Consider the following 25,715-nt stretch of genomic DNA (forward strand, 5'->3'; position numbering starts at 1 on the left):
AAAATGTGCTTGTTGTTCTAAAAAAAGTTACTTTATTGTCATAGTTGTAAGATAATTGCACATTTCCTATTTTTATTTGGAAAAATATTGTCTCAGGGAGCAGTCTTGTTTATTTGTATTGAAGTGATTTTTAATTTGCACAACAAATTATTCAAGGAAAAGCAAAAAGTCTTGTTGCAATATTGATGTTTCTTTCAATAATTGCACCGCTACAATGTTGTTGGGGTTGTGGGGGGCCTGGAGATTTTTCATCCTCCAAAGGGGGTCCTGATAGAAAAAGACTGAGACCCTCTAGCTTAAAGAACTCAGAATGCATTACATTAACTGTATTTTGAGCTGCCAGCTGATGCCTCAATTTGGTGTTTTTTCCCCCCAATGAAGTAGAAAATTAAATTTAATGAGCTGGAACTTAAGAATTTAAATTTTACTTCAAAATTACTTAAGCTGATTATCAAAATAGATTTATAACACTGGTCTACAATTTTTTTAGAAATGATTTGCTTCAGAGATTAAATGTGCTAAACGTTATGTATTTTAATAAGATTAATTGGAAAATAAATGACAAAAGTGCCAGTTTGCTGATGTTTTCAAGCTATATGATTAAGTGTTATTACACATATATATTGGTTTATGTACATTTATATAATAGTTTTATAAATCTTCCACTAAATAGAACCTGTAAAGTGAATGTATTCTAATGTGCAGACAGTGTTTTGAAGTAGATCTTGTAGCTCTGAGACAAATATTCCTTTTGAGTCAAACCCATTCTCTTGTTAATTCTTGAATTTCACATTTTGACCCAAGGCTGTATCTTGGAAAGTTCAGCCAACCAGCATTTTTTACTTGATTTTTCTTTATCAGTGACTCTCATGTGGTAAAATTTCATTACTTTTATTCTGGAAGCATTTCCTTGTAGACCAGTGTAATTAGTTGTCTGCTATTGAATTAATCACTGCAGGTCTACGTCGAGGTAATGGCTGTAATGTTTAATAATGTAATGATTTATATTTATTTTTTAAAATCTATTTGTGTATTTAAAAACACCTACATGAGGTCATCAACCACGACAGGACGGTAAAACTTGGAAGAAATGGCCATTGAGGTATTTGGTTTTATTATATCAAGGGAAAGCCCACAGTCCAGCCACTAATGCATAAAAGTAAAACAAGGGCAAATATGTACTGATTTTCTTTTATTTTTTGCGTAATCATTTGACAAATTCCAATAAGTCCAACAGCACTGTCCTGAATTAGCAAACATGAATAGTGGACTATAAACTGTCAGCAATATCACACAAAATGAAAAGTACATTTTAAGTGATTGCTATCCAGAGTTTACTGATACATTAACACGTCACAAAACCAAACTTTACTCCCTCTATTACGTAATACTGCTCTTTTGGGTTATAAAAATAGTTTCATAGAATATACGCCTACTTGTGCTAAGAAATGACTCCTGGCAATCACACTGCTTTATTGCCATACAACACACACAAGGAGGGGAAAGCAATAAATGTGGTGTAACTGCAACACAATATTGTAGCCTTGTTAAGGACATTTTTTTTTTTTTACCAAAAGAACTCTACAAAGTGCAACAAATAAAGATATTAGATCATGTAAAAGGTGCAAATTATATGAAACTTGTATCCGTTTGGAGGAGAGGGTTTACATGGCACATTTCACATGTAAAGTTTGATTTTTTTTTTTTTTTTCCCAAAGAGCAGAAAACATAAACAATATCAAACAATAACAGAGTAAAAGAATGGAAATAACTGATGCAGCACTGTTTGATACAAGTCTGGTACCTTTTTTTTTTGATTCAACAAATATTCTGCCTATTCATTTGAACAACTTGTCATAATAATTACACTGTGTATTCTATCATAAGCAGCAATGCATTACAGAAAAATGAGAAAAAGAGTGTTCCAACATGTCCGAATGTGCCCTGTGTGCTCTATAGCGAGGCAAAAACAAAAAAACAAAACAAAACAAAACAAAAATCTGCACCCTGGAAACTCCTCTCTTCTGAGACAATTGTTCGTGTGTTCATTGTTCTGGCGAGGAATGAAAGAAAAAGAAGTATTTTTTGTTTTCAAAGTATTGCTGCATATGCATTTTAATGCCAGAAAAGAAAAGGAAATCATTAAAAAAAAAAAAAAAAGACATCTGATCAAACATTTTAAAGCTGATACCATTCATACCACTCATCACAAATACTCTAAGGCTGATTCAACTCTGCTCAGGACTCAACATTCTTCCAGGCCTGTAGGGGTATGCTAAAACACATACCCCCCAACCCCAGGCCGACCCATAGGTTTTATACTGTTCTGCTATCAAGCACATTCCGTTTCAACTACAGTCAGAAGTAGTAGCAGTGCTGCCGGACTCGTGTTAACACCTCCTGGCTTTATGTTAGTATGTACATCTGAGAGCAGTGTCGTCTACGCATTCACTGTACAGCTGAAAAACTTCTCGCCTGCATCTTCAATCGCAAAAATGTTAAAACGCAGCCAGGCAAATATTACACTGCATGACCAAACTCCAGAGTCCAAGACGTGAGACTTCAGATGGATATTTTATTTTTTTCTTTTCCTCGTCTCAGATAGCGGGTGCATACCTGCGAAATAAGTCTCGTGCTACTGTTTTATGGCTACTTTGTTTTATAGTCAAAGGCATTTATACTTGAAGTGCAATTAAAGCTGTTGGTACGCTGAGGAGATAGATAGTACCACTGCAGCTCCTAGGAAGACTAAGAGAGTCTGCCGATTTACAAAGTAGATGATGGCACTGCCCTGTTAATGGAATGAATGGACAAAACCTCAGTTTATCTCACAAATCAAAAGCACACGTAAAAAGAAAAAAAAAAAAAAAAAAGAGAAAAAAAAAGGAACAAGATGAGGCAAAGTCCACCACACCATCCCAACTTGAAGCCGTGTGGAATCAGGGCTGGCATCGGAGGATCCAGTGTCTCAAACTGGTAGGGGCTTGATTGATCCAGCCATTTTTTTTTTTTTTACATTCTCCAACATAACTAAAGTCCCAGCACAGAGTGTGAAACCAACAAGTCAGAGAGAATTAAGAAATACATTATTAATCAAATGTAAAACATGATAGAGGGCAGCCATTCTCATTCCCTAGATGAGTACTTAAAATTTTTTACAACTGTTGAAATCAAAGACTGATATACAAAAGAAGTACAAAGGCAAGGCAATCTCATTTATGGCCATTTTTGTCTCAAAATATTTACCGCACAACCATTATCTACAGTTTGCATTTGGCCATTTGTACACAGTGGTTCCATTACAAACGCTTAATTTGTTCATGAATCTGTAGAAATTAACTTATTTACAAGTCTGTACAACCACCCAAAAGAGCTCCTTCCATCTCCCAGAGGACTCAATCCACATAAAGCAGGATACCTGAGTTTTCAATAGAACGCTTCAACCCACGTCTCACTCTTCACACATCTGACACAGCCACGCACGCATTCACACGATTAATAAGCAAGGTACTTTCTCCAAAAGGATTGCCGAGTGTAAACCTTTGCAAATAAGTCACAATCCAACCAAAGCCAAAGATTCTGAGTCCTTGCAGAAAAATAGCAAACTTCAGCCTCAAAATTAAAACAGCTGTGAAGGAGGTACTGAGAAGGGACATCTTACAGCAGGTGGCAGCCGTGGTGTCAGCTGACCGGCTGACCACTGACTGTCCTGAACAGGACCCTCTGGTGGTGTGCTAGCGTATAAACAGACAATAAGTAGGCCAGGATTTGCTTCAGGCAAATGAGTGATGGAGACCTTCCTGGGAGACTTCATCCCAGCTGTGGAGGTCAGAGCGAAAGATCTGACTGCTGCCACCAGGGTGGGAAATGAGTCCAGAGCTGGATCTGGCTCTGGATCTTCTCACTGAGTAGCTGCAGTGTGAGGCAGAGAAAACCTGGTGAACACAAAAACAAAAGCACCAGGTTAATGTTGAGCCTTTCTGAAGTTGCTTCAGTTACAGTGGATGAAAAGAACACAACAGTTTTTTTTTTTTTATCATCACTCATAGCTTTGTTGTTTGGATTGGTATGATGATCAGAGGGATCTAGTCTCTGTGATGTGGTCATTTATGTGCCTACATGACTCGGCATGTCTGGCTCAGCTCTACATGGGGAGCTGGATTGTAGTTGGACTGTGCTGCATTTAAGCTCATCTCTGGTTTTCAGCTAAATGCTCAGTTTAGGATCATACATACATTGAACATACGAAAAACCTCACACAGTTCAACTTAATTCCATCAACTGCCCTCCTTTGCGCTGTGAAGATATTTTTCTATGCACTAATGAACTTGGTAAGTCAGGAGGAACATTTTTAGATTTAAGCAGCAAAGTAATAAATTAAAACACAGGAGGTCACTGAACAATGGTGCTTTCATTGTAAAGAAGAAATGATACTTATGAACTTGTGTTACCTCTGAAGCCTCTGCACTAGTTCAGCTACCAGGGAGTCACAGATCCCTGGGTGTGTCTCCTCTGCCTTGAAAAGGGCCTCCCGCAGCCTCTCCGCAGTCTCTGGCTTGCCATTACTTGTCTCACCTTTTTCTTTCAACTACAACAAAAATATTATCATCACAAATGTTGTAAATAGCATCAATGGTCACTCACAAGTTTTTAGTATGTTCAAATACAAAGCCTTTTTTTGAGTAGGACCAATAATAATCTGTATTTGCACCTGGACCTGCTCCTAATATTACTATGGACCGCAGGTGTAATTTACTAATGGCACCTGTGTTGAGGAATTAACAGTTTATTTCGAAGCCGATTACTTCTTTTGTTGCCTTGTCATCATCAGTAATTTCTTTGTATAATTCAACAACAATAACAGGCTTTGTACATTTAAGTCACCGATAATGTCAGATTTACCATGAGCACTATTATAATTTAATTTTATCAAACAATGTAGAGTAAATACTGCATTTACCTCTGAAAACACTGGTGAAAAGATGGCTGATAAGCTCTGAGACAAAGGCCTCTTTGGACTCTCTTGCACCTGGAAAATAGAACGATGGAATTTAATTCTGATATCTGTCAGACCACTGTTTCATCTTTACCTCATCCAACAGTCAGTGGTCTCACCTGATTTTTTTCCAGCTCTGCAGGCTGGGCCGCCCCGTTCTGAACCTTTTTTGGGTCCTTGATGGTATAGAAGATCCAGTCTTCTTTGCTAGTGTCATTGCCTCCAGATGCCTGTCCATCGGGCTCCCTGTAGTGACACAGCGTTTCATCAACATCATCAGCAGGCCCAGAGCTGCTACTGTAACTTTACAAAGAGAAAAAAACTGCTATGCTTTTCCCCCTGGATGTTGATGAGGCAGCCACTTACTCATCAGATTCACCAGAGCTGGACTCATCCCGGGACTGCTCAGCTTTCCACCTCTTGTATCTGTCGATCAGCTCCGTCAGATAGGACGTCTTTTTGGCATGCCTTACTATGAACTTGTGTTTTAACAGCTCTTTGGCAGTAGGCCTCTGAGGAAAACACAAAAAACCTAACAGTGAATATTAAAAGCAAAAAACCTTTTTTTGTTTTTATAGTGCAGTTCATTTACTCATAATGGTACAAACAAGATGTCTTTACACTTACAAAGCTAGGCTCCTTATTTAAACAGGCTTCAACAAATTCTTTAAGTGGTTTACTGAAGTTTCCTTCCAGTGTGGGTGGATTGTTCTTTGGGATAAGGAACAAGACCTTCATAGGATGAAGTTCAGAGTGGGGCGGTTCTCCTTTAGCCAGTTCTATTGCTGTTATTCCTAATGACCAGATGTCGGCCTGTAAAACACAAACATGAATACACACTGAAACCGAGCACTGTGAGAGCAGACATTTCAACAGCTGACTTCACCACGGCTGTGTTTGAGGAAGCGCACTGTCAAATATTGAGTCATATTGTGGTTACTCCAAAAATATGAACCTGGTCATTCCTAGTTGAGTTTACCAACCCAGACTCAAAAATAAATTACTGACAAAAACAAGAAGGCACTGGTCAAAAGAAGAGATGTACAAATTACTGAAAAATATGTAATCAAAACTGTTCTTTAAAAAATGTTCCTAACCACCATTGACTCACATTAACCACATACATAAACCTTGGTTGTTAATGTACACAGAATCCATTGCGCTAAACAACATGTATAAAACCAGCAGCCAATCACAAGGACGATTTATTGTTGTGCCTTGCAACGGCTTTACTAACTTGGCGTACACAGTGACTAACAGATGACTTAGTGTAGTTGGTGACGGCAGCTAAAGAGTAAACATCTTAAGTCATGGATTTGTTTTCAAAGCAACTTCTCTAAAAACTCTGGGATTAGCTCAGCTTTTCTTTAATACTACACAAGGCTGCACTAAAAAACACAAATAAATTAAATTAATAAAAACAGACATTTCTGACCTTTGAATCATATGCAGATTGTTTAATGACTTCAGGCGCCATCCAGAATGGAGTACCAACAAATGTGTTCCTTTTTATTTGAGTGTCCGTCAGCTGGCCTGCCACTCCGAAGTCGGCCAGCTTAACATCGCCTTGCTCCGACAGCAGCACATTAGCGGCTGGAAAGCAGAAAGGGAAAAAATACACATTTAACAGTAATATGAGGTGCATCATATACCATGTGCATATAAACATTCAGTAGTCAGTTACAATAAATGTACATTTTATTAGGGTGATTTTTTAGACTTAAACCAGATATATCAAAATTCAAACCAGAATTTTGTATTCATATGGACAAATGATGCAGCAAAGTTATAGAATATGGAGAGTATTTTGTCTGCTTGTTAAGTCTGACACCATGGTGCCATAAAAGTCACTTCCGGGTGCTCAGAGTGAGCCACCACTTAGAGTTCAGGGGGATAAAAGTCATCAGTCAAATACAGTGATCAGTGTAACTTTTCATAGTCAATGTTTAATCTGCAGTAGATCGCAATTTAAAGTATCTTAAGTACTGCTTATGCTCCTGGTGTTCACAGCAGTGTATTCCTTCACTTAGTTCTTAACTGTGTGTCGATATAAATCATTATTTTATTTGCCCTGGACTGGACACCACAGATAAAGTGCTCATAAACAAATCGTGAAGATGTGAAACTTCTTATTTTGTATCAGGGAAATCCAAGAGGATCCTGTTTGATAGCTGTAACAGAAACTAACACTAGTTACCTAACATGCTAATGTTAGGCCAAGCCAAACCACAATCACAAAGGGTTTTTTTTTTTTCATTTCTCTCATTTGTTTACTTCTCAACTCCATACTTTTCCCCTGCTCTTTATGATCACATGGAAAACACTAGAATGACAACTGCATGCATTTTCTGGACTCAGGGACACACTGCTGCAGCAGATTTAACACATGCTAATATAATGTGGATATGGAAACAGTGAAAGAGATCATGTCTTAACAAGTGGATAATTTACAGGTTTCAAAGTCAAAACTCAAACAATGGCATGCAAGGGTCTTACCTTTTATATCTCGGTGGATTTTCTTTTCAGAGTGCAAGTACTCAAGCCCCTTCAGAATCTCTCTCAGGATTGTGGCAATCTGTGTTTCATCAAGGGCACCTGGTTCCAACTAGAACACCAAATAAATTTAAAGTTAAAGGTTTTGGTGACATAAAAGGCAATAAATTTGACACAGCATTTCTGGATCAGGAAACAGTCACATTGGCTGTATGAAGTGGGATTTTCATTAAAAAGGTCAAATTATTCATTTTGATTTAGACTTACCAAATCAAGAGCTGATCCTCCACCCAAATATTCCATAATAATCCATAACTTTGTACCCTGAAAAACAAATCAGTTACTCTAAACAGTGCTCACACTTACAGCAGTTATTTCTGACTGTACACTTACTAAATGTCATTTAGTGTAAGTAGTTAGAAAAGAGCATAAAAATCCTATAGGTTGAAAATTATCTGTAACAAAAAAAAAAAAAAAAAGAAATCTGAATGTATCACACTTACGTGCCTGATTCAGATATACTGATAGATATAACACTTGACAAGAGTAATTTAATCAACAAGATGTTGAAGATGAAGTAGGTATTGATGTGGGATGTCTGCGCTCTTCAGACTGACTCTTGTGTAAATGTACTCTAGGCTGTCTGATCCAGTGAGAGTGGGGCCTTGAGGAGAAACCATTGTCGGCAGTGCAGTATCCTCATATATCAATAAATGAAACGTGTACGATACCACCTCAGCCAGACACATTAACTCTTATTGTAACATCAGATAAGAATCGGTGACGTTTGAGAGTGCGTGTGTTGCACTCAACGCATTTAAGATGGCACATTTACTTTGTGTTTACTGCTGCAGCTCATACAGACGCCAGGGCAGCTCGCATCCAACAACCAACCCCAACACCCACCAGTGGGCTCTGTTTTGGCAAGTTGCCCTTTAGGGAATGCAAGTAGGGATGCACTGATTTAATTATAACAGCCCTAATTCGCCCTTTCTACTAAATTTGTCCCTTTGGCAAATAGATGACTCATCTGTAGCAATACCCAATGTTTACATGTTGCTGTGCCAAGTTACAGCATTTGAGCACAGTTGCAATGTGCTACTAAGTAGTTGGTCAAGTAAATTTTAAGTACTTCAGAACACTAACAAAATCCAAGCAGTATTAGTAACACCATTTGATTTCTAAGTAATCTCTTCCAACGAAAAAACCTTAAAAATACGTCTGCATTAAATAACTGTGGATTTAAAGGTCTACTATCTTTATAAGACACTTACAAACACTCAGAACAAATACCAGACGTGTAATATGTCTTAATTCTCTCCCCCAGCTAGTGGCATAACTTCAGCTAATGGACCACCACTTCTCTGGTTACTGCTACTAAGTACTTCTCTGTAATGTTGTGAAAGGCACTTAAGGCACTGTCACATGTACAGTTGTATGAAATCTGTTGGTTAGAAAATATGATTTGCAAAACACTGATTCAAAAGGATCACAAGATGACTTTTTCTGTCAGTACAGTTCCAACAAAATGATGCTTATCTTTTTGTTGGAGGCGAGCTTGGGTAAAGAGCATTCTGACAGGTTGTATTTTCTCTTTCTTTGACACAATAGTTTAATTTCCTTGAATTAATTTAACTTGAGGATGACATTCTTCTGTAAGTGTGTGTGAGGGTGTTCATCAGAGTAATATGGCAGAATTTAGAAGTTAGCAACTGTCATGCTGCAGTTTTTCATATTTAACAAGAGCTATTATTCCTATACTGTTCACATAATATACCACCCAGCCTGTCAACACCATGATAATGAGGCTGAAAGCCATTGTACTGAACTTGTAGTTTTATAGAAACTCAATCCACTGAAAGGGAGGGCAAAACATTCAATAGTTTGTCTAAGCACTTAACGGCTGTAAAATCAAATGTCAGGTACCACTACAGTATTGGCATATTTCTGTTTGTTCTACAGCAATTTGTGCCTTAGTACATACACATTATTTGTTCCATTTTGCATATGCATTATTTATTGACCTACATTGCCTACATTTGCTTGAAGGAACACACTACTGACATATGCATTATGTCCAACATGGAATAATTACAAATTACCCTAAGAGTACTCTTCTTGAGGTAAAAGCTTACCTTAAGATAGGATCCAAAATACTTGGTGATAAAGGGACTGTCACACTGGCTGAGAACTGTTATTTCCTGTTGAATGTCTTCTATTTCATCCTCTGCCTCTTCCAGATCAATAATTTTAATAGCCACAACTTTCTGAGTCCGATTGTCGATGCCTTTAAAAACTTCACCAAAAGAGCCTTTGCCTATCCTCTCCAGCTTCGTAAAAAGCTCCTCTGGATCTGCTCGGAAATTCTGGGAAAAGACAGGACAATAAAAATGGTTAGTAAGGTACACCAACAGAAGACTGTCGAGCTCAACAAACTTTGATGAGCATAGGTGAAACACCATTTTTAACATTAAGAGCCACAGGGGGTACAATTACTACACAGGATAAGAATAAAACACAAAGAGTTTGATTATAAGGGTGATTAGAAGTTTACTTTTCTATAAGGTTCGATGACAGTGAAAAGCATTTAACTTATCCCTGGCAACAACTGAACAAGAAGAAACAGTTTAAAAAAAAAGTGTGGGGTACCACTAATTCTTTGGTAAATATGTTGGCCTGCCACTGTTGGAGACAGACCAGATAAAGACAACATCTTTCAGTTTTAACATCAAAAGTTTACTAAAATCTAGTTTTCATACTGTAGTGGGCATGGTTTACTCTCACAGAACAATCAAAACCTGTGTAATGTGAATGACATCTGGCACAGCAACTGCACTGCATTATAATTACACAGCAGAGAATACATAGGTTTTAATAAAGCTGCTGTTGAAGCCGCTATCTTGTAAAGTTACCTATTCACAAAAATGACTCAGGATTCAGTAGCAAAGAGAACAAGTACATTTAAAAATCGTCATATGGATCATTGAGTTCTAAATTACAGCATTAAACCAAAATCCAATAGCATTATCAGTTTATGAAAACTTTAATTCCAACAAGATGTGCGTTCCTTTAACTTATGAAAAATAATCTCATTAACTTTAAAGTATTTAACAAAATTGAAATGTGATAAAAGATTTTAATTTTTTTCTTGACAAACACAAGAGTGTTTAACTGACTTGTAGACCACAGTGGCCTTGAGCCGAAAACTTTTCAGATTAAATTCTGTGGCTGTGAATAACACTTATATCATGAGACAGCGTAACACAAACATAACTGAGGCTTAATGACCTCCACCACAAAGGCTTAAAAGAAAATGAGGGACTACACCCTGAGTTATTGATTGAATGTAATGGCTTATTTCCCCAAGGAGCACCAGGAAGGGAATAATGGCCTTCAAGTTGGCCAGTTCAATTTCCCTCCATGCATGGCAAACATCAGCCTAAACATTCTGTAATGTCAGTAGTTCAACACTTCTCATGTGAACAACAAGTTTATATGGAAAAATTTTCAGTGTTACATTAACATTAAATATAAAACTCATCTGAAAAGAAAATTTTCTATAATATTCTGTCTAAAGCTTTCATGTTAAAGAACTGAAGCAATTATCCACAATTGCCTAATTTATCATGTAACCTAGCCCTAAGATCATAATTTGTTGGCTGCCACACCATATTGCTGTTCTCCCGAGAGAACCGTTTCCCGTAAAAGTGCTAATGCATGGTGGTTAAACTTATATGGAGGGGGAGATGAGCAGAAGCTGCTGCACTTTCAAAAACTGGCAAAGAGTGGGCTGCTGAATTTGATAGCCAAGGGACTTAACAACAAAGACAAAGAGACAGAGCGGTGCAGAATAAAGCAGAGTCGAAACAGCACGACCAAAAGGCTATCAAAACACTGGTGTGATCAGTCATCCAGGTGAAAATTTTAATGTCAAGTCTGACCTCTGTAAAAACAATTTGAAAAACAACAAGGGCACTATGACCACAGGCCACACATTATGGGAATATACTCGCCATATCCACAGTCAGCAGATTCATTGCGACAACTAAAGCTGCCTGAACCTCCCTTTAAAAAGCATGTGTTTGATGCTCTCCCATCTGCACTGCACAGTTTTTTAGTTCAGTGCCATCAATGTACCACACCTTCAGGAATGAAGACTTACTGTCAGCACACTTCTGCTAACATTACATTTATAAAATAATGTTCAACAACCTGCAGGTCAGGGCTTAGATTTCACCTGACCTCTTTTTATGCAAATTTGCATATGTCACAAGAACTAAAATGTATATTTTATGCAGCTAAATGTAGAATATTTGTGTTAAGCTATGCACTAAAAATAAAAAATATTACAAATGTCATATTATTATAACTGGGTTTTAGACTGTTGCTGAAGCAAAATAAAACATTTAAAGAGTTCTACAAACCAATCAAATAAATACATGAGTGAATATTGAAAACAGGACAAGTCAAAATTGATGGTGAATTATGTATGAGTGCATTTTTTTGGATACTTTAAATGACAAACAGATTCATAACATACCATTTCATCAGCAGGTGGAAGCAGATAATACAGAAAGTTGCTGCATGTAGACCAGGTCAGGTCGTACTAACTATAGAAGCATGGTTTCTTCACTTTCCTTTTAAACATGACAACTTACACGAAAGAACCAGTGAACTGTGAATGCTGTACATGAACGAGGAAGCTTGGTGAAGAAATAATGAATGACTTTACAGCCTGCCGGTGTCAACTTAATGTCGTTAATTTAGCAAGCTGAAGGACAAACCAGACGAAAGACCTCTTCAGATATCTTATCTGGCACACCATACAAAGCTTCGAAAATAAGTACAGGTATCAGTGAACTGCAAAGGTGATAATGTAAACTGTGTGAAGGAGATAAAGTTATTTACGGGCAACTAGATAAACTTTATTATGACAAGGAAACGTCAACTAACGTTAAATGCTTACCGGTTCTGATCCTACCCTTCCTCTAGCATTTAGCTGAAGTTGTAATAATATAAACATGTTATTTACCTGAATCCCCGGCAGTCCACTCTGAATAGGGGAATGAGCCATGGCGTCAAATCAGCAAAGATGACGCCTTTCCTCGTCTTTTTCAGCCTTCCTTATCAGAGATCTAGTTGCCTCACGGGTCTCTAGTTCAGGTGATTTGTTGTGGCCTGCAAACTGTGCGGCTAACCGAAGTATTTCAAAGAGATGTCGCTAGTTTTTGACGACTCCGCTTGAATTGTCGGCTTGTACTTCGAGCTGCCTGCTTACCTTCTCGCCTTCCGCAGTTAGCTAACGTTAGCCACGCTAGCTACTTTAGCAGCTAGTTAGCAAACAGTACGCCTGATAATTACTTCTTCGTAGACCAATGTGGGCTCTTAGCGGTTGTTTTAAATCTGCCCGGTGGAAAGATAGACGCCCGGGTTGAATAATCGCACACAGAAAGCAAGTGCGCACTGTTATGTAGTTGTATCGCTTGTTGTTCTATTCTCCCATCACTTTTCTCTGTCTCCCAGCGCCATCTTGGTTAATGTCATTTTCAATTTCCGGAGAGCCAATCAGAATCAGGAAAAGGTGGACGTGCGTGTTACGTCAAAGGTAATACAAATAGACATCACGTGGTTGGAAAGTAGTTTACAGTAGGAACAGATATGGGACTAAATAATACATGGATGGAAACAAATTTGATAGAAAATAAATGAAGGAACGTTAAAATACCAACCTTAATATTTTATGCCATTCTGCTCAAGAGCTGGGTGATATGTTTCCAATTAATTCCATTAATCATGTTCTTGTTTCCTAATAAATATGATAAATGCTTAAATTGCAGATGCAGATTTGTCCCTCATTTTTCAGTCAATGTGCAACCTCTTTGTCTGTTCTGATATATTCATTGTAAATGTGTTTCTCTAATCATTTCAGTGTTTTTTAAATTGTGACCCAAGCAGGTGAGTTTTGGTTATTGTTTGATGATACTTTACATACAAAGTGTGTAGATTTAATAAAGGAAGCTCCTTTGAATCATGTTTTATCCTGAGTTCATGTAGACAAAAAAATAAAATGATAAATTATCCATAATACTGAAAACATTTCCAAGATATATATCAAAAATTAATGAACATATATTTTAATTTTCAAATATGACCATCGTGCCAGGTAAAGCATGGATTTAATGTTTCAGAGTCTGCATTACGTCTTGAGAGATACCTCTGAAATGACATATAAAATAAATCCAACAAACATATTTCAGGATTTCTAAGTGCTGAAGAATGTACTTTTTATGGTTGCATAGCTTACAACCATTTGAATTAGGTATACATTGTGCATATCAACAGACAAATATCATTTAAGAGAAAATATTGTAACTTATCTTGAATGTAAGGATAACATGTTTTATGCATTATTGTTGACCTTTTTTTTTTTTTCAATCTTACCAAGGAAACTTCTTATTCATAAAGCTATGCTGTAGCCATAAAGCTTTTAATTCTCACTACTAGCCCATTTGAATTGAATGATACAGAAATCTATGAAATTTGTAACAAATAGGAACTACACTACAAATTATTTGGTTCTTACCAAGATAAAAAAAAAAAACAACAGATCTTAGATTTAGAAGTGTTAGATAATTTATCTTGTTTAAGAGTTAATTTCTTATTTTAAGTGTTCATACATCTGTAGACATGCTTATTTCTGGATTTAACAATATTAACTCAAGAAATCTTGTCAAATGAAATTACCTTGGTGCATGAACATATATTTCACTTGTTTTGAGTACCTTTACCCTCAGATTTAGTGCTTTTATCTAGTTTTTAGACACCCCTTGTAAGTGTAAGTGTAAGTGTCAGCAGCTGAAGTTTTTTTTTTTTTTTAAATTTTAGAAATGTTTGTCTGAAGAAGCCTGTAACATTTTTTTGTTTTGTTAAATTAACTGGTATGGCTGCTTGTTTTCACATTCCTATAAATAAAAAATACAGTAGGGACAGTGTTGCATGTGGGTATTGATTCTCCTATTCATTATTATGCACTATACAACTGAACTACTTTTGACGGATGTCTGGTATTATTACAATACCACAGTTATGTATGTTATGTTATGAAACCAGTTTTAGCAACAGTTCCAGTATCAAGTTCTCATGTTGCATTCATACTTGTATGCTCTATTTACATGATACTCCGATGCTGTGTGGTGTAAAATATATATACTGTTTATTGGTTCACAGGAGTTAATGTTGAATAATTTTCTATGACATACAGACATTATTTTATCTAAAACAGTGGGCTATAACAACAGGAAAATGATAGAGATGCAGAAAAAAGAAAAATGATCACATCATACACATAAATATAAGACAGCAATTAAACCCAGTATGTGTAAATGTAACGAAACTATTGTATTCATCTGCTTTTCATATCACAGCTTATATCGTTATGTATATTATATGGATTCATGAAAGTAAATACATTATCTAATAACTCCATCCACTACAACTATATTTTTCCTGTATTGTTAAAATATAAAACATTTCAACACACACACACACACACATGCACACATTGGTTTTTAGATTCTTCACATTTTGGTTCGTCTACCAGCATCATCTTGGGATGTAACCGAGTCTCTCTTCACCATCTCAATTGATGCTTTCTTCTTTTTGTCACCATAATCATCATCATCATCTTTCTTCTTGAACTGGGCCTCAATTTCTGTTGGGTCGATGTAGGTGTAAAAATATGCCATGAAGGAGAAAATGACGCACACTGCGACCAGGAGAGAGGCAAAGAGGACGTACTCTGCCCACTTTGAAAAAGAAGGGAAACAATTATGAACCAGTTGCACAGTACATGGAAATCACTGGCATGTTATAAGCCTTTGGGTCTTTGAATATTAGATTAATGTTAAATTTTATGAGCAAATTTTTTTGTACCTGTTTGGGAAGCTTTGCAAGCTCAGCTACAATCAGCACAATGAAGTTTCCAACAGCAACAGTAAGCAGCCAGCCTGCTTGCAGCACTGCTTTCATGTTGCTAGGTGCCTTAAAGACACAAAAAGCACAAAGAAATTCAGACTAATGCATCTTACACTGCCTCATCTGAAATAAGTTGTGGATCATGTGCTGGCACTTTTATTCTATCTTTACCTGTGAGTAAGAGAATTCCAGACCAGTAACAGAAAACATGACTTCACCAGCAGTTATAAAGAAGTACTGTGGGATCTGAAGAGCCATGTGAACTGTGTTGGGTTTGATGTCCTCTATGGCAGTGATAGACTCCTGACACTAAATCAAAAAGAAGAAATAAATATGATAGTTTAGTTAAGGTTTTAATCAGCCACTGTGACTTAAAAGAAAAGAAAAGATTTTTGTTTTACCATCCAACAACACCAAACCAAACTGTTTGGAAGTGCTTTATAGTTTCCTTACCCTATAAATTGTGGGTTTTGACCGATATCCCTGATGCAAATTCTCATTTTCAAGTTTAACATTAAAACGGAGAGGAAGTGCTATATAACTAAAATCACTTAACAAGTCAAACTTACCTAAAAAACTACCACTGGGAAACATCTAGTGATCTAAAATGTTTAATAACCTTCAAAACACTAATCTAATCAGTTTGATAATTCAGGTAGAAATGCAGTTTTTGAGCTTTTCCAGTGCATCGATTGTGTCCTTTTTAGACAATCAGGGGCTCCATAGTGATTATCAAAACATGTTCACTTGCTGCAGCATTAATTCACTTGTAAAATCCATGTAGCTTGACAAAAAGTGGTTGCAGACATGTGTTTTTATGCTCAGGTAATGATATAAACGGTTGCTTGTAAAGTTGAAATAATGGTGTTTTGTGTATTTTTTTTTTTAAAGTCCTATTCATACATATGAATAATTACCTTTGACCAGGTACAATGATTACATACAGAGTTACAGTTTATCAGTTACACTTTCAGTATCAAGAATAAATCACATTGTCAGAATCATTTCAGGAGAAGAGGTTAAAAAAATTACCTTTAAATTGGCTCTGAACTTTTATGAGCTACTACATAGCCAAAAATTCAGGGAATAATATAATAATAAATGATGATAAATCACCTAAAGTTAAATGCAGAGGAAAAATAATTTAAAAGTTGCCACAAAAATCATTCTAGGGATAAGTTGTTGTTGTTATAGTCAACTAATAACAGGACTTCGATTCATCATCACCTGTGTTTAGATTGCTTGGTTTTAAGGATAAAGTATTTTTAAGAATAGTAACAGCCAGTGTAAAATGACAGTGAAAATGATTAGTAGGAGAAAATATTTGTGTATTTGTTTGTTTCATAAATCTCCATCTGTTATCCATTGTTGTAAATGACATATCTTTCAGATCACACACTAACAAATGCAGCTGCACATATAAAAACTTAGAATGTATAACAGTAAACGATGTTTAATATAGTTAATGTCACACAACACAATTTAAGAAAATATCAAAAACTAGGGGATGACAAAATTACTGCTACTGAAAAACAGCTGGAGGTAAATTTGACCAAAAAACCAAATGAACTAGAAAAGCACTCAGAAAGTGCAGACCCCCCCCCCCCATCACCACCAGAATTTAATCATTTGTTCCTTGTGCCAGTATCAACATTTCCTGAAATTTTCATCCAAATCCGTCCATAACTTTTTGAGTTATCTTGCACACGGACAGACAGACAGACAGACAGACAGACAGACAGACAGACAGACAAACCAACGCCGGCAAAAACAGAACCTCCTTGGCAGAGGTAATAATATTTTTTCTGTCACCACATACAGACAGATTTGTCCACAATATGCTTTGAACAGCTGAGCAGTAGGCATTACACGGGAGGTCATACATACTGTACATAAAACTTACATTTGTTCCGAAGGTGAAAGTGCTGGGGATAAAGAAAGTATATGAACTTCCAAATCCAAAGGTAGTGCTGAAATCACATGACTGTGCTCCAGATTGTATTATGAAAGATCTCCTGATGATTAGATGGAAAAAGTCAGTTACATTAAGACATCATATTATATATTGGCAGATTCTAGGAGATTAAGTAAAGGATAAAAAAACAAATCAAAACACTCCTTACTTTCCGTTTTTTAACAGGGTGTAGTTGGAGTAATAAAATGGCTCAATAACATCAAAGTTTGTTACATTCACCATTTTATTCATTCCATTTACAAAACTGAAATAGAAGCAAAAACATAATGGTCATTAAGTGTAAACACAGTCACTAAAGCATCTGTAATTCCTTCTTTCTCTCTGTGTTTGAAAGTGAAGATGCAGATACTTTTTGACAATAAACATGGTCATTGTTTCAGTTCTTGAACATTTCTTATTTTTTAACTGACCGGACTGCATTGACGCCTTTTTCTGGTTTAGAAGTACTGTCTGCAATCTGAGAAGCACACAGAAACATTTTTGATTCATTAGCTATAAACTATTTAATCATTCTGTGGGTTTTTGCTTCCATGTTTTCAAGCTTTACACTCACCAATAGCCATTCCTGAGAGACATTAGAAGGAATGAGGAGTGTTTGTCGATGTTCAAACGTCAAAGTAAATTGTTGTGACACCGCAGGGTTGACTGTGGAAACTGTGATTGTTTGTCCTTTAACTGTTAAGTAATCAGGACTTGCCTGCAAAATAAAGACACGGTTTAAGTTCACACAACTGACAACCACATTTTAACTCTAAACTTCTTGCAAAATTTCAGGTTAGTGTTGGGTTATTGATATAAAAACATACCTGAGCTGCAGGAAGTTCCACTGGGTTCATCTGGTTCACTGTAACTGTCAGTGGATTAGAGCCCATGTTAAGTAGTTTAATTTGACTCTCAGATGCAGATGGGAAGGTAGGCAATGTTTGCTGAAAAGCGTAAAAATGAGCACCGATTGTTATGAATGAAGATGTTTTATGTGCATTGCTTTTGTGATAAATGTGTCCCTCATCTGACATTATGTAAGATGATGGATGTGTTTTTACTCACATCAATCTGAAGCTGAACCAGAGCAGCGCAGACAAACGCCATCGCTGCCAGAAACATTCCCACTGTCATTCTCTTCAAGGGTCTGTTGAAATTACATGTACAGTGCATTTGTTACTGATTTATTTATTTTTTAAATTTCAAAATGACTGTTTCAGTGAAAGACTGACATGTTAATAGTGAGAAATCTCAGCATCAGTTAAAGTTAAAATAAAACCTGAATGTTCATTAGGGCAATAAATAAGTTGCAACATCGTATGAAATCCATCCATCCATCCATCCATCCATCCATCCATCCATCCATCCATCCATCCATCCATCCATCCATCCATCCATCCATCCATCCATCCATCAGCTATCCATTAATTTCTTTAAAAATATGAGGCTCTGGAATCATTAATTTCAGTTTTTACCACAAGAAAGGTCTAAATTAAAATCAATATTCCTTTGAATGTACTTAGACTAATTTTGCCTCCAGGGAATTGAATGCCAAAACCCTCTTAAATCTACCAGAATCAATGACAAAAAGCACAAATCTGCAGCCTGTATTGTTGCGTCACTGTGGTGTTTTAATATGTTATAAAAGTAGGTGAGAAGGCTCACAATGTTTATCAAACAGTAAGAGGTGAGTTGAGGTATTTTCACCTACAAAACGCTCTCTTTTAGATATATTTATTCATTTTTATGCACATTTCATCACAATTGGGTCTCGAAAACATGTTGTAGTGTTAAGTAATTTTTGAACTAAAATTATTTAAGTAAATCTTGTCCAGTTTTGTCAAGAGTTTTTGTTGAAATATCCAGGAACTAGCTGAATACAATCCAATTAATTTTTTAAAAATATTTAGTAAATCGACTGCAATCTTCTTGTTTTGAGCTTACATTTAATAAATACGGTTTAAAAGTGCATTCATACAATGATCCCGTATTTTTTGCTTTGTTATTATTTGTGACAGTTCATAGTGTTAATGAGACTTACGTGAAGTTCAGGCCACATTTCTTGATCAGAGGGTAAATTAAACTGTCCATAATAGGCACCAAGGTCAGGATCAGGATGGGGTTGACTGTCTGTGAAATAACAAACATTTCACGGGGAATTGTCGTAAATGAAATGCAGTAGATCAGTACAACATGATAAAAAAACCCAAAAACAAACGTACCTGCATCTGATCAGGCTGTATAACAAGCGCCCCCTGAAAACACAAAGATTTATAGATTGTGAACTCATTGTTTAGATTAATGAAAAGAATGTACAGTCATTTTTTGTGTTTTTTAATTGTCAAACTTACAAAGTTCCCGTCCAGGTTGGTGGCTTGTAGAGTCCATCTGGAGCCCTTCAGGTGAGATACATGATTTAGCACAGTTTCCACTGGCAGTTAAAATGAAGAACAGCTTTACGGTAACTGTACCTTTTGGTCAAACAGTGTCCAGAACATTGGAAGTGGGATGTACAGAAACAGGACCTTCAACACCATTTTGATTTGGGCAATGAGGAGTTTCTACATTGCAAAGGGACAAAATATGAAACACAGTCAGAAAATTGCCAGAGCTTGTAAGAAAAGTCAGAATTAAACAACTGGTGCCAGGCACAACAAACCCTGCCCCTCGCACATATTGTAGCTTATTTTGGCATCAATCCAGCTGATGTCATCATGTCTATGCATATGGTGATATCAGCATATCAATTGCCTCTATATATGTGCCAAGTCTGAAATAAATTGAAACAAAATTGATTTTTTTTTTTTATAGACAATTTAAATTTCGCCCATTACAAGTAAATGGGAGAAAAAAAAGATTGGAAAAATTAACCCTTTCATGCATAGTGGTCACTACAGTGGACAACTATTCTACATCTGTTCTCTTGTATATTCATGGATTTTGTTGTTTTAGTTCCATATCAGCCAACACAGTGGACACTTATGCATCATCCCATACACTGTAATTCATACCATTACTGTAACTTTGCTGTTTTTGATAAACCTGATCTGCAATAACATGTCTGAGTGTAAAAAATTAACTGTTATTAGACTGTAATTAAGTTTTATTTTGCTTGTTTGTTTTTTTAAATAATGTTTTTTGCATATTATCTTCATGCAGGTATGTTAAAATGTGAGAAAACATCAGATTAGGAGCACTGAAAATGTTTTTTTTTATTTCATAGTTTTCTCAGTATGTCAGTAAAGTTCTTTGCTTCTAAAATCAAATGTATGGTGTCCAGCTGAGAGGACATTTTTGTAACTCCATGAAAAATAGGTTTGTAAAAAAACAATTGCATTTTTTTCATGCTTTAAGAGGAATAAAAACACTCAGGAAAAAAAAAGCTTATATAAGGTTCTCATAATTCATGCATGAAAAGGTTAATACAAAATTTGAACTTTGACCTACTTTTCCCAAAATGTAATGAGATATATATTCTTGGTCACTGGCAATCTATGAACCCAATTTGGCATGAATTCAACCAATAGTTTTGCTGCTAAAACATCAAAACAAACAAACAAACAAACAAACAAACAAACAAACAAACCCCTTGGGGTAATAAACTAATCTTACATCATATTTTTCTTCTGCCCAGTCCATCCAGTGCGTCCTCTTTGGGAATCGTTTGCTTCTGTGCCTGTAGCGGTTTTTAATGGCAAACTGATTGAAAGATAAAAGAAAAGTGAGATTTTAGGAACAGCTAGAGCCACAGTATGTACACTTAAATATGGATCGTGTTAACGGCAGACTTACCCCAATACATTTACACACATCCAGCATGATATTTCCCTGTGGTTCAGCTTTGTAGTACATGCCACTTCCAACAATGAACACCACTGTTAAGGACACCGCAAACAAACAGTTGAATAATCCGTATTTGGCAGACATTTGTATATTTTCTCACATGTATAATATCTTTAAATAATTTACCAAGTGCAACAACCATCAGTGCTGCAGGAACACCAAAGGCCAGAGGATAACAGTCCTGTTTTGAGTGGATGCCACACTCCTGGGCTGCAGACAGAGAAAATCAATAGTTACTGAAAAACAGGAACTATTAAGAGTATTTACACATAAGGATGATTACTTGTGATTATCTAATGCTTTGATGTTTACTGTGATATTTGCTGTAAACTTTACTTATGTTTACCTCTGAGGATGGGTGTGATAATAGTGGACAGGAGACTCCCCCCGTTGATGCATAGGTAGAATACAGAGAAGAATGTTCTCCTCTGTCGTTCCTGCACAAGTACATCACACAGGCATCAGCTACCTTCCCGTCATGTGTTTGTAATCTGTTAACTTCTCATTTTATCCGTGGGGATAGTAGGCCATGCAAATCTCAAACTGACTTGGTTGAAGGTGTAAAGAAAAGACACTGACTATGTAAAATTATGAGACATAAAACAAGACAAGTCTCCTTTATATGTGCCACAATGAGAAAATTTACAGCATAAACACAAAAGCAAAAACTGAAGTAACAAACTAAATAAACTAATCACCAATTATGAAACTACTGTGATTACTGACAACAACGGCAAATCTTTCATCCCCTCTGCAGTAGCGACTCTTCACAATATAAAATGGATTGCATTGTGTTTTTAGTGTTTTTACTTATTTTATGTTTTACTTGTTTTTATCTGTTGTACTGTGTTTTTGACTGTGTTGGGGAGTTTTTAATGCCTGAATGTGGTTTTTAAACTTTGTCTAACAGCTGTGACAAAAGAGATTTTTTTTTTTTTTTTTTATTTAAATTTGTTTATACTTGGAACAGACAATAAAGGTATCTATTCTATTCTATTCTATTCTATTCTATTCTATTCTATTCTATTCTATTCTATTCTATTCTATTCTATTCTATTCTATCAAATTGTACTGTATTGCATTGTATTGTATTCTATCGTATTGAATTCTATCATATTGTATCGTATTGTATTGTACCATATTGTATTGCTCAAGGTTTCTGCTTGTTAAAGGGAAGTTTTTCCTCGCCACCGTCACCAGTCACAAGTGTTTGCTCCTGGAGGATTCTGTTGGGTTTCTGTAAATTGGCTTAGAGTCTGGTTTTGACCAACTCTATATATAAAGTGTCATGAGATAACTTTTGTTGTGATCTGGCGCTATATAAATAACATTTGATTGATTGATTTGATTGGTTTTCCCCTGTAAGTCGCTTTGGAAAAAAGCGTCTGCCAAATGCATAAATGTAAATGTAAATATGTATTGTATTGTATTATATTCTTTTCTATTGTATTGTATTGTACTGTATTGAATTCTACTGTATTGAATTCTATCATGTTATATTGTATTGTATTGTTTTCTATTGTATCGTATTCTTTTCTATTGTATTGTATTGTATGGTACCATATTGTATTGTATTGTATTCTTTTCTATCATATTGTATTGTACTGTATTATATTGCACCGTATTGCATCGTATCGCATCATATCGTATCACATCGCATCGCATCGTATCGCATCGTATCGCATCGTATCGCATCGTATCACATTGTATCGTATCATATCGTATCGTTTCGTTTCATTTCGTATCGTGTCACATCGTTTCGTATTGTATTGCATCGTATCGTATCGCATTGTATCCTATCCTATCCTATCCCATCTTATCTTATTCTATCCTATCTTATTCTATTCTATCGTATCATACCATATTGCATCATATTGCATTGCATCGTATTGTATCATATCGGGCCATATCGTATCGTATCGTATCGTATCGTATCGTATCGTATCGTATCGTATCGCATTGTATTGTATCGTATCATACCGTACCATATTCTATTCTATTCTATTCTATTCTATTCTATTCTATTCTATTCTATTCTATTCTGCATTTAAGAGAAAACTCAGCACTGTTCTCTACAAATGTTTAGTGTTGATGTTAATTCAATTCCTGCTTTTGTTATTTGTAAAGATAAATTAAGCACATGTATTTTTTCTTCTACTAATCTACTACTCTGCTCTACATGTGCTCACTATTACATGTTGCATAAATACCGGGTAATATCTTAGCAACCAAATTATTATGATGCATTTAAGTATTACTGAGTTTATTTTGATTGTTCATAGTATATGTAGAACAGTGAATATGTAACAATATCTGATTACTCAGTAACCAAAGTTCAAACATTAACAGTAGGAAAGTAATATTCTAACCTGATGATCACCGAACTGGTCTCCACCAAAAGCAGCTACACAAGGTTTGATACCACCAGTGCCAAGAGCGATAAGGAAAAGACCCACCATGGACAATACACTAGATATGAAGAGAAACACATGATTAAACAGAAAATACTGCAGGAATATGTCATGAAAATCCCTCCAATGGGTTAAAAATAAAGTTGTTTCAGTAATGCAGTAGGAACCTACACATGGATGGTGAGGTTGTCTGGTGACCCGTCTCGGTCTGTATCTGTGATATCGTGGATTGCACTGACAGCCATTAGGATCTGACCGAGAGCATAGACGATGGACAGGTAGATGATAGTCCTGTGGAAGGCAGGAGTCTGTTAGACGACTACAATCACAAAACATTTAGTCACAAATTAATTCCCCTTGGATCAAACTTTTACTCACTTAAACTTTCCAAGCCAAGAATCTGCCACAATGGCCCCAAGGATAGGGGTTAGGTAGCAAAGAGCCACAAAAGTGTGATAGATGGACGTAGCCATGTCATCGTCCCAGCGCAAGAAGTACTTGAAGTACAACACCAGTACAGCTGTGAGGGTGTGAGGGCGCGAGGGAATGAAATGAGTTGTGTTTTTATGTGAGAGAAAACTTCTACTCATACAAATCCACACAGTATCGGCTCTGAAATGTTTGATCGATGCCGAAAAGAAGTATCCTCACCTCGCATGCCATAGTAGGAGAACCTCTCACAGAACTCATTTACAACAATGAAGAAAATGCTGAGGGGGTAACCGCACACCTCTATGCTCTGAAGGATACAGTCAACACAGCTGTAGTATTAGTATTATTTATAGATCATTTGCTGAAATTAAACATCCATATGCCATTATAAATGCTCATTTACAGACAAAATGCATTTATTGAACAGGAGAAGGGAAATTTGAAGTATCCCAAAGGAAAAAGTAAGTAAAAAAAAACTTAAAATGATCATTGTCAGTGTTATTATTGTATGATTAAATCAATGAACTGTCAAATCTGTTAAATCATTTTCTGTCACCACTGTAAGGTTTGATCTCCAACAGTGTATAATAGTGCATCATTTCAGTTAATGCACAATTATAAATCAACTGATAAAAAAAACTGTCATAGTAAAATCTAAATTTATTGTTATCAAAAAGTATGTTATCCTTGGAGAAGATAAATTTAATAAAAATAAAGAGCTTTACCGTTCCCCTGTTCCTCTTCTCTTTCTTCTGATCTTCTTTATCTGTGCAAAAATTATTCATAATATTATTTTCTTTCTATCTATCTATCTATCTATCTATCTATCTATCTATCTATCTATCTATCTATCTATCTATCTATCTATCTATCTATCTATCTATCTATCTATCTATCTATCTATCTATCTATCTATCTATCTATCTATCTATCTATCTATCTATCTATCTATCTATCTATCTATCTATCTATCTATCTATCTATCTATCTATCTATCTATCTATCTATCTATCTATCTACCTAACAAAGATGTGATACAAATTACTGTTTTTCTCTTTATTTTTCAGTGTTTAAATCAATCCACAGGGTTTTCATAAGCATGTTAATTTTATCACTTAAACCTAAAGCTTTTCTTCTCAGCTGGTCAAATCCTTCTGTTCTTCTCTACTGAGGAAAGGACCAGATCCTTCAGTGATACCTTTGAGATTTTACATATCTGTGGTTTTCAGAGATGTATTACGAAACCATTTTATTCTGATCATTACCATTCTCTGCATCCAAAAAAATCAAACAAACAAATCTAGAACAGTCTGTATAATCCTAAACTGTTGTCTTTCAGATGCCCCGTTCACATACTGGAACAAGGCCTAACCTGCTGAATAAATGGATTTACAAAGAATCTATCTATATTTCACCTGTAAAAAAAAAAAAAAAAAAAAAAAAAAAAGAGTAAAACTTGAAATTTTACTGGGCTTTTTTTCTGCCTTGTGGTGTTTATGTAACATATTGTTGGGCATCTATATAATACGTATTCTTTTAAAAAGTTTTTGTGAGTCATTTATTTAGCTAAACTACATTTCTTGCATTTCTTGTCCAAAGTTTTTAGTTG

At 35.8% G+C, this 25,715-nt stretch overlaps 2 protein-coding genes across 2 annotated transcripts; both read right to left on the reverse strand.

The window, feature by feature from the left end:
- Positions 1 to 1,636: 1,636 nt before the first annotated feature.
- Positions 1,637 to 13,045, reverse strand: stk24a (serine/threonine kinase 24a (STE20 homolog, yeast)). The gene is made up of 11 exons (XM_030124778.1): positions 12,522 to 13,045; positions 9,625 to 9,855; positions 7,757 to 7,813; positions 7,493 to 7,601; positions 6,432 to 6,589; positions 5,624 to 5,809; positions 5,363 to 5,508; positions 5,116 to 5,242; positions 4,961 to 5,029; positions 4,452 to 4,588; positions 1,637 to 3,935 (listed from the first exon to the last, which is right to left on the reverse strand). The coding sequence occupies exons 1-11, from the start codon at positions 12,561 to 12,563 to the stop codon at positions 3,902 to 3,904; spliced, it is 1,296 nt and encodes a 431-aa protein (XP_029980638.1). The 5' UTR covers positions 12,564 to 13,045; the 3' UTR covers positions 1,637 to 3,901.
- Positions 13,046 to 14,597: 1,552 nt separating this feature from the next.
- Positions 14,598 to 24,891, reverse strand: slc15a1a (solute carrier family 15 member 1a). The gene is made up of 22 exons (XM_030124082.1): positions 24,832 to 24,891; positions 24,326 to 24,413; positions 24,053 to 24,194; positions 23,846 to 23,965; positions 23,633 to 23,732; positions 21,610 to 21,700; positions 21,390 to 21,473; positions 21,213 to 21,295; positions 21,033 to 21,119; positions 19,892 to 19,981; positions 19,772 to 19,816; positions 19,643 to 19,675; positions 19,462 to 19,550; positions 18,486 to 18,567; positions 18,245 to 18,364; positions 17,992 to 18,135; positions 17,849 to 17,895; positions 17,587 to 17,682; positions 17,367 to 17,478; positions 15,635 to 15,772; positions 15,422 to 15,529; positions 14,598 to 15,294 (listed from the first exon to the last, which is right to left on the reverse strand). Exons 1-22 carry the CDS (start codon positions 24,889 to 24,891, stop codon positions 15,067 to 15,069), a joined length of 2,187 nt encoding a protein of 728 aa, XP_029979942.1. The 3' UTR covers positions 14,598 to 15,066.
- Between the last annotated feature and the right edge of the window lie 824 nt (positions 24,892 to 25,715).

Source organism: Sphaeramia orbicularis, chromosome 21 (assembly GCF_902148855.1).
Source record: "Sphaeramia orbicularis chromosome 21, fSphaOr1.1, whole genome shotgun sequence".
NCBI classification, from domain to species: Eukaryota; Metazoa; Chordata; class Actinopteri; order Kurtiformes; family Apogonidae; genus Sphaeramia; species Sphaeramia orbicularis.

Excerpts from the sequence above, each read along its gene's own strand:
- slc15a1a (XM_030124082.1), bottom strand. The coding sequence starts at position 24,891 with ATGAATAATTTTTGCACAGATAAAGAAGATCAGAAGAAAGAGAAGAGG. Across the intron at positions 18,568-19,461 it reads AAATGTGGCCTGAACTTCAC|ACCCTTGAAGAGAATGACAG; the intron begins GTAAGTCTCATT and ends TAATTTCAACAG. Across the intron at positions 15,530-15,634 it reads TGGAATTCTCTTACTCACAG|GCACCTAGCAACATGAAAGC; the intron begins GTAAAGATAGAA and ends TGTGTCTTTAAG.
- stk24a (XM_030124778.1), bottom strand. The coding sequence starts at position 12,563 with ATGGCTCATTCCCCTATTCAGAGTGGACTGCCGGGGATTCAG. Across the intron at positions 9,856-12,521 it reads GTGGACTGCCGGGGATTCAG|AATTTCCGAGCAGATCCAGA; the intron begins GTAAATAACATG and ends GTCTTTTCCCAG. Across the intron at positions 7,602-7,756 it reads GAGGATCAGCTCTTGATTTG|TTGGAACCAGGTGCCCTTGA; the intron begins GTAAGTCTAAAT and ends TTGGTGTTCTAG.